This window comes from Mya arenaria, chromosome 2, assembly GCF_026914265.1.
Source record: "Mya arenaria isolate MELC-2E11 chromosome 2, ASM2691426v1".
In the NCBI taxonomy this organism is placed as follows: Eukaryota; Metazoa; Mollusca; class Bivalvia; order Myida; family Myidae; genus Mya; species Mya arenaria.
In genome coordinates this window covers 629,753-639,820 of record NC_069123.1, presented here as the reverse complement: position 1 = coordinate 639,820, position 10,068 = coordinate 629,753, and the positions used below count along the sequence as shown (strand labels likewise).

Below are 10,068 nucleotides of genomic sequence, written 5' to 3'. Positions count from 1 at the left end.
AATACCGCAATTATACCTAAATCAATATGGCAAGTACAATTAGGGTTTCGGATGATGTTATTGAACAAAAACAACCCCTGCTTTTGTTAGTCTGCCAATTATCCTTTGCAAAAATAAGAAGGCAAATCGTAAGCGCTTTATTAAAGAAGAAGGGAAATCCCTTGTATTCAACAACTGAATTGAATCTAATATAATATATGTTGACGATATATTCAAAGATGTAAAGATTAATGAAGTATATATCTTAAGAAAATTAAAATCAAAATATAATTGGATATCTGAATTGCACCGATTAAGAAAGCTATTACAACAATTTGGAAACAAACATTTAACACGCATCATTCAAGTTAATCAAATGAATAGAATGTACTACAGTTTTACCAAATATTTATGAATAGCTCTAAGAGCATAAAACACCTCTTAATTGGCGAAATTCACAAAACCATACGCACAAAGGTCATTGGAAATAGAATTTGTTAATACTCATATTGTTAAATGGATTCTTCATTTTGTGTTAAATAAAAAAAATATAATGGAATCAAACAATATAAGTTCAAATTAATTCATAGAATTGCAGCTACAAATAAAAATATCTATATACACCTGGAAAATACGATATACATCCAATGTGTTCGTGTGTAATAAAACGGAAGATTTCGACCATTTTTTTATTCAATGTAGATATGTAGAAAACTTCTGGAAAGTTTTAACTTGTATATTCCATAGCTGTAATTTTCACCATTCGTTTGAATCACTTAAATATATTGTTATAGGATACAAAGTATACACAAAGAATATAATGATATCAATATACTGCTAGCTTACATTAGATTTTGTTTATTTTGTTTTGTTTTTTGTTGATTTATCTTTGTTTTCTCTTTAATCGCATGTTGATTGTTAACCGTAGTTCTACTGTTCATGTTGTTTGTTTGTTTTTGTTTCGTCTTATTTTGTTACCTTTAAAATTTCCTTAAACAAGCCAATTTAATAATTATATATTGTTACATAATATAAACGACAGTATGTTTAATTTGAAGACACAAACACAAAAAGTTTGGATACTTATTTATTATTTAAATGTCAATTGTCTTAAATGTACTCTGAATTGAAAAAAACCCACTATGTATGCACATAGTGTATGGTCAGTAGATGACCCCTAATGAGTTCCGGGTTAATTGCTCAGAGTTCAAGGTCAGCTTTACATAGGTGCTTTAGTTTCCAACCAATAACTTTTGAACAATATCATATGGGGTCTTTAAACTTGGTACGCATAATGGTCATGGTCAATAGAAGACCAATGTTGATATTGAAGTCAAAGGCCATAATGATATTTACTAGAAACAATAAAGGCGCTTCCGACAGGTGACGCATTCAATTGGCAGGATAAGTGTTTATTGAATATTTGATACTTTTTTATGGTGTGTGTCTCTCTACCAAGCTAGTTCTTATTAAATGTTTGAGCAAAAAAATAAAATAAACAAGAACTATTTCTAAGATTACATTTAACCACTAAAAATATACAGGCCTGTATCAAGTCTCATAATTCTAATTAAAATAATGTTGGATGTGTCACTTGATCGTCTAAAACACTAGTCCTGAAGAAACTGTAAAATTCATTCTATTTTATTTGTGTGATTTTTATGTCACCAAACAATGCACCGAAGGATTAACGATTTCTAACATAACAAGAAAGGATATGTGTATTATGATGAAAAGCTTGTGAAGAAACATTTTTTTAAATAAATTAACATAATGAACATGACAGGTTGGTCATGACTATTAGAGGAATCATATTTATTTTGAGGTCAGTGGGTCAAAGGTCATGGACGAAGTGAACACTATTAGCGGTGACCCCTACTGAAAACCGATACCGGAATTACAATACGGTAAAAATAATCAGGACATTTATCTTCACCTTTCACTTAAAAGTAATCTACTTTAATTTACTTTGTTTCTTCATTCTCCTTAACATAAAATATACAACTTTTTCCTATTCTAGGCTTTCATAAAAAAGAATCCCGTCAATTAATAATCTAACAAAAATGATTATGTAAAGTTCAATAAACATACATGTTCAATAAAGCCCATCAATCTCATTTAAACTTACAACATGCACGAGTTGACATCTACATCGTGCAGTGACTTATAATATTCATGTCCATAGTTTGCTCTTTTAAATGATACCGATGAATGTTTCTATGAAAATAAGATGTATAATTTTTTTGACAGTTCTTGTGGGTTTTTTCCATTCCCGAAGGCCTGCATATAGTAAGTGAACATTCCGTCCCCACGATTTCCGATCACCTTCTTGCAAATGTTTAAGCACAGAGAGCTCATATTTATGTAATACATTATACTTGAAGGTTATATAAAAGAGGGAACAAGGTTTTGCCTGTTATAACTACATTTCTAAAAGGATAGACCATAAGGTTTAAGCAACTTGCATCCAATGCGATTTTGTTAATAAACTGTCAAAGTTCAAAATAGTTTCAATTTAAATAAATCATTTTTCACAATACAATAACAAAAAGAAAAACAGAAATCGAAAAGATGACAAAACTATTTATTTGCATATCAAATTACATTGATACAATGACATACGCGCATTTTCTTTTAATATATGCAGAAGAATGTCAAATATATGCATATTTGAAACGAATAGGAACAGACAATCCGACTGTGTCTTCACCTTAAAATACTGTTCAAAAGAAAACATAGTATTTATTCGATATTACGCTAACATGTTTTAACCACATGCATTATATGAGCATTACAATACAAACTTTGAAACTTTAAACCATGACTATAATGTGATCTGTTTTAAATAACTCAAACAAAAGAATTCATACACACCACATTCCAACTATACATGAAAGCAGAGGCATAGGCATAGAGGGATCATCTAATCAACGAATGTACGCCAATGTATCCTCAAGTCAAGAATGTTTATTTAACATTGAACGAATGTTACAGAGAATGAAGTTTTACTTTCCAAACCAAATAAGCATTGCATAAACTGACCATTAAATGTAATAGTGTTTCTTTTAAATGTGTAAACAGTTATGCGAAATCTTTGAATTAATGTCAAACATACGATTTCTGTGTTTTATGTGGAAAAATCATCATAGGCGCTATGTTTAGAAACTCTGGACTATAATTTACTTAAACCGAAATTTAGTAACGAACATATTCATTGTTTCCACTTGATGCAATCAAACCACCGACCCAGCCGCCAATTATTCTACCAACAAATACTCCCAACGGACCACCGATCAGGCTACCCAATGTTGATCTCATGTACTGCCCCAAAGCGTAGCTACCAGCTGCCCCAAGGACCATTCCGCCTGCACATGCATAGAGACGGTTGTGTTTTTCAAAATGGCGATCTTCATCTGACATTCCTTCCTTTGCGTTGATCTCACCAATGTCTTTGTAACAACTGAAGACTTCACCTAGCACCACCAAACCAGCACCTAAGACATCTCCAGCGCCCGTCATTGCTTCGATACCTTCATACAGCGCAAATCGTAACGGGTACAACCTCCTTCGAACACTTGGGTCCTTTCCAAAGTCAACCCCAAGATCTATTGCATGTTGCACATTTTTTTTCAACCACTCAAGCTGGTAGCTGATGCTGAAGCCGGTTTTACAAAATGTCGCAAAATTTTCACAGTTGTTTCTGAAAAGGTTATAGCAGTATTCGCCGATCGTAGACATTGATTGAAGAACTTTTGTTCTCGCGACCACTAATTCAGGAGAATTTTCGTCTGGAATACTGCTGTAATTGATTCGGTAGAGGTTACCATTTTCCTTTAGAGGATCCATTTCTTTGTTTTTAATTATCGCGTAAGCTTTCAATCTCGTTTTGTCTGAAGCAAAATGACAAACTTCAATCTTCCCCGACGAAAATGTTTTTACCACAATTGCGTGATGCCAGATTCCATAAGGCCTATGCCAAGTAATATGATCCCCTTTTCTCAGCGAGCTCACGTTCCACGGTGTGATTTTGGTTCTTTCTGGTCTGGTCATTAAGAAGCCACTATCAACGCATTCTTTATGAGTGTATTTGCCCATTTCTTGTCCTTGAAAAATTATTCTCTCTCTTGGATTGCTGGTTTCTCTTAGCCACTCTTGGCCACATGATGTGCAGTTAACTCCAAGTAATTTTTCATCGTCGTCCCGATATTCATAAAAGCTCTGCTTCCTGCACACACACCTTTCCATTATCTTGGCAATATGAATGCCTATACGTGTTCGGTTGTTGTGGTAGAGGAGTAAGCGTGCTTACTTTTGTTTTTGAGTTCCTTACGGCGTGGAGAACCTATAATGTGAAATCATATAATATATCTTAGTTTCACATACATTATCATTAAACCAATACTTCTTTAAAAGATTTTTTTCAATGAAATTTTGAAAAATAAATAGTTTTGGGATATATATACATAACTTGCCAATGATTGGACATAAGCACACAGCCAATACTGAAATACCTACTATAATTTGCCAGGGATTGGAAATAAGCACACAACCAATACTGAAAACCCTACCATAAATTGCCAAGAATTGGAAATGAGCACTCAATCAATACTTCAACTCCAACCATAACTTGCCAATGATTGGACATAAGCACCCAATCTATACTGAAACTCCAATATAAGTTGCAAAGAATTGGAAATAAGCAGCAAATCATTACTGTAACTCCAAATATAACTTACTTGCCAAGGATTGGACATAAGCACAAAACAAATACTGAAACACCTACCATAAATTGCCAAGAATTGGAAATGAGCACTCAATCAACACTGAAAACCCTACCATAAATTGCCAAGGATTGGAAATGAGCACACAATCAATACTGAAACTCCAACCAAAACTTGCCAAGGATTGGAAATATTCACACAATCAATACTAAAAACCCTACCATAAATTGCCAAGAATTGGAAATGAGCATACAATCAATACTGAAACTCCAACCATAATTTGCCAAGAATTGGACATAAGTACACAACCTATACTGAACCTCCAACAACAAGTTGCCAAGGATTGGAAATAAGCACACAATCAATGCTGAAACTCCATCCATAACTTGCCAAGGATTGGAGATAAGCACACAACCAGTACTGAAACTCCAACCGTAATTTGCGAATGATTGGAAATAAGCCCACAATCAATGCTGAAACTCAAAATATAATTTGCTAATGATTGGATATAAGCACACAATTAATACTGGAACTCCAAACATAACTTGCCAAGGATTGGAGATAAGCATACAATTAATACTGAAACTCCAAATATAATTTGCCAAGGATTGGAAATAAGCACCAAATCAATACTGGAACTCCAAACATAACTTGCCAAGGATTGGAGATTAGCACGCAATTAATACTGAAACTCCAAATATAATTTGCCAAGGATTGGAGATAAGCACACACTCAATACTGAAACTCCAAATATAACTTGCCAAGGATTGGAGATAAGCATAAAATCAATACTGACTCTCAAATCATAGCGTGCCAAGGATTTGGAATAAGCACATAATCAATACTGAAACTCCAAATATAACTTGCCAAGGATTGGGCATAAGTACACAACCAATACTAAAACTCCAAATATAGCTTGCCAAGGATTGGGAATAAGCACACAATCAATACTGAAACTCCAAATATAACTTGCCAATGATTTGCAATAAGCACACAATCAATACTGAAACTCCAAATATAATTTGCCAAGGATTGGACATAAGCACACAATCAATACTGAAACTCTATCCATAACTTGTCAAGGATTGGACATAAGCACACAATCAATACTGAAACTCCATCCATAACTTGTCAAGGATTGGACATAAACACACAATCAATACTGAAACTCCAAATATAACTTGCCCAGGATTGGGAATAAGCACACAATCAATACTGAAACTCCAAATATAACTTGCCAATGATTTGGAATAAGCACACAATCAATACTGAAACTCCAAATATAACTTGCCAAGGATTGGGAAATACCACACAATCAATACTGAAACTCCAAATATAACTTGCCAATGATTGGACATAAGCACACAACCAATACTGAAACTCCAACCAAAACTTGCCAAGAATTGGAAATAAGCAAACAACTAATACTGAAAAACCTACCATAACTTGCCAAGAATTTTAATTGAGCACTCAATCAATACTGAAACTCCAACCATAACTTGCCAAGGATTGGACATAAGCAAACAACCATTACTGAAACTTCGAATAGAACTTGCCAAGGATTGGAAATAAGCAATCAACAAATACTGAAACTCTAAATATAATTTGCTTATGATTGGAGATAAGCACCCAATCAATACTGAAACTCCAAACATAACTTGCAAAGAATTGGAAATACGCACCAAATCAATACTGTAACTCCAAACATAATTTGCCCAGGACTGGAGATAAGCACACAATCAACACTGAAACTCCAAATATAATTTGCCCAGGATTGGAGATAAGCACACAATCAATACTGAAACTCCAAATATAATTTGCCAAGGATTGAAGATAAGCACACAATCAATACTGAAACTCCAAACATAATTTGCCAAGGATTGGAGATAAGCATAAAATCAATACTGACTCTCAATTCATAGCTTGCCAAGGATTTTGAATAAGCACATAATCAATACTGAAACTCCAAATATAACTTGCCAAGGATTGGGAATAAGCACAAAATAGATACTGAAAATCCAAATATAACTTGCCAAGGATTGGGAATAAGCACACAATCAATACTGAAACTCCAAATATAACTTGCACACAATCAATACTGAAACTCCAAATATAACTTGCCAAGGATTGGGCATAAGTACACAACTAATACTGAAACTCCAAATATAACTTGCCAAGGATTGGGAATAAGCACACAATCAATACTGAAACTCCAAATATAACTTGCACACAATCAATACTGAAACTCCAAATATAACTTGCCCAGGATTGGAGATAAGCACACACTCAAAACTGAAACTCCAAACATAACTTGCCATGGATTGGAGATAAGCACACAATCAATATTGAAACTCCAAACATAACTTGCCAAGGATTGGGAATAAGCACACAATCAATACTGAAACTCCAAATATAACTTGCCAAGGATTTGGAATAAGCACACAATCAATACTGAAACTCCAAACATAACTTGCCAAGGATTTGAAATAAGCACACAATCAATACTGAAACTCCAAACATAACTTGCCAAGGATTTGGAATAAGCACACACTCAATACTGAAACTCCAAACATAACTTGCCAATGATTTGGAATAAGCACACAATCAATACTGAAACTCCAAACATAACTTGCCAAGGATTTGGAATAAGCACACACTCAATACTGAAACTCCAAACATAACTTGCCAAGGATTTTGAATAAGCACACGATCAATACTGAAACTCCAAACATAACTTGCCAAGGATTTGGAATAGCACCAGCGATATAAAGTCCGACTGTGTTTTGTAAGTCTGCTTTTTTGTCAATCACTCTTAATCGGTGCTGATCGAAACCTCTACGGTGTCTGAAATATATATATATATATATATATTTATAGCTATGCGATAATTGATTGTACTGGTAACACAATTTACTGTATTATTCTATGCCATGTAACCAGGTGTTTAATTAAAGCTAGTGTGGATGTTTCCCAGGCGTGTATGTTCCGTTATGCATGATTGGCGTCAGTGTGAATATTTATTATCCTGTCAAGGTAGTGAACACATTTTAATTAAATGATTGTTGTATCCGCGGTATATGCACAATTTATTAAATCCTTTGTCACATTCCTTTCTTCTTCCTGTTACTTTCCATTTGCTTCTCGAAAGAGACATGCAGTTCGTAATTGCACAACTAAATTTGACAAAACTATTAAAAAAACATCTTAGTTGTCCTGGTAAGCGTCTTTATCCTTTATTTTTTTCTTAATTTCTATTAAAAATGCCGTTAGTAATTGTGTATTTATGTACTTTTGTATTTTATACATTTCGAACGGAAATATGAAAATCTGCGATCTGATCTTTTGTCAGCAGTCTTATATCACTGGTTTGCTGATATTTACGCAAAAATTGGCTCATTCAACGACAAAAAATAAAAAGTTGTTAATACGGTAAATCTGTGAGAGAGTAGCTTTAAGAGGTACGATAAAGTCGACTTTCTTTCATAGCTCGCCTTAACAAGGTTTAAGGTATGTCTTCATTTAGTCTAATAATGAAAGTACCATTGTACAGACTAGTAGGAAAAAACACAATGAAAATATAATAAAAACAATAAAAAGTATAATTCTTGTGTGATATTCTTCGAGATGTAAAAACGAAATGAATGAATAACAACTTCATTCATTACAGACATAGTAACGTGGCATGCACAGGATGCACATGTATTCCGTCCTCATCCTGTCTAAACCTTTAATTAAGTTATATCTGCAGTGCGTTCAAAAATATGTCCTGGGTGGTCAAGACAACGAAAATTTTGCATCCCAACCTAAGAAGAGATCCAGCGGTTGCAAATTCAAATTAAGCATTAGCAAATGAATCAACAGATAAATTCATATTGCACAAGTCGTTACTGTCTCTATTCTTCAGTGATCTATATCAAGCCCATATATTTGGAACGTGTCCAATAAGACTTCCAACGCCACCGCCATGCCAGAAAATTGGAAAAAAAAATCTGGCACAGGTTCGGTTGATTGTTTTAATCGAACCTGCTATGTAATAACTCCGTTAGTGTAGACGTTTCATAATGGATGACCTGGAAGTAGAATGGCCAATGGCATTTTAGAGTAGAATATGTCTCGAACTTGATGAGACGAAGAGTTTTTCAAACGAATGAAAAGACCCGGTGAAAGTATGTCATAGCATCGAAATTACTTTTTGTGAAATATTATGAAAATGTTGACCTTACGTGTCAAAATCTTGATTGCATATGCGAGTAGAAGGCTAAACGTATAGACGAAGTTGACTCTTAACCCGATTTATCCTATCCAAGTGCACACTTAACAGCGATGCTGCTTCGAAATAATATACGTTGGCTTGGAACTGCACACTTTCTGGTTATATTATACTAATCACATTCAACGGAATAAATGCTACATCGAGTTCAGCCCCTTCTACATTTCCTTGAAAATATTAGTGCTTAATATAAATTATTATATAAAATCTTTCGTTTTATGAATTATGCTTTCATAAAACATGTCAGGGTACAGGAGAAGTCGAAAATGTACCAATATACGAACGAACCAACTTCTTCTAATTTTGCAATTTACAACATTCTATGTCATAGTAAATTGTAAATCATTTACCTACAGTGAGTCCTGGGCTCACATTCACCTCGACACAATAGAGAGATACAAAACTAACACTAAATTACGCCCTCCAATTAAGGACCTCGACCATGTGATCTGTTCAAATTTCTCAAACATACGTGTTCATGTACAACACATGTCAAAATCAATCACTTTCATACGTAAAATTGAAACAATAATGACAACAATACATTTAACATATCATAAATTTACATTTTCTGACATGTTTAAGTTTTTCGGGGCCTGCTGACATAATACCAAAAGAAAAGAAGAAGATAAACAATTTTCAATCTACATGTTTATCGGTATCCCATCACGATCCAAACATTAGTCTAAAATAATATACGTGTTATACGGGATTCTTCCAATTCCTTTGTCATATCAAAAATCGTAAAAAAATCCGTCAACATACAATTATTTGGACTAATCCGAACATATGATACTCACAATTGCCGAAAGGCAGTTCATTTAAAGCTGCACTCTCACAGATTTACCATTTTCACAACTTTTTTATTTTTTGTCTTGGAAAGAGCAAATTTTTGCGTACATATCTGCAAACCAATGATATAAGATTGCTGACAAAAAATCAGATAGTAGATTTTCATATTTCCGATCGAAAATGATGGTTTTATGGCCTAAACAGTTACTAACGGTTTAAGAAAAATGCATAAAACATCAATTGTTGAACTTAAATACAAAAATTTGCGATCTAATTTTTTGTCAGCAGTCTTATTTAATTTGTTTC

At 33.8% G+C, this 10,068-nt stretch overlaps 1 protein-coding gene across 2 annotated transcripts; it reads right to left on the bottom strand.

Annotated features, from left to right (window-relative positions):
• Window positions 1–2,556: 2,556 nt before the first annotated feature.
• Window positions 2,557–9,062, bottom strand: LOC128221724 (uncharacterized). Of its 2 annotated transcripts, none has more exons than XM_052930328.1 (3): window positions 8,924–9,062; window positions 7,440–7,544; window positions 2,557–4,321 (listed from the first exon to the last, which is right to left on the bottom strand). In XM_052930328.1, the coding sequence occupies exon 3, from the start codon at window positions 4,222–4,224 to the stop codon at window positions 3,175–3,177; it is 1,050 nt and encodes a 349-aa protein (XP_052786288.1). In that variant the 5' UTR covers window positions 4,225–4,321; window positions 7,440–7,544; window positions 8,924–9,062; the 3' UTR covers window positions 2,557–3,174. The 2 variants fall into 2 exon arrangements, with proteins under 2 accessions (XP_052786288.1, XP_052786294.1); XM_052930334.1 differs by having other exon boundaries at window positions 8,919–9,054.
• Window positions 9,063–10,068: the final 1,006 nt, after the last annotated feature.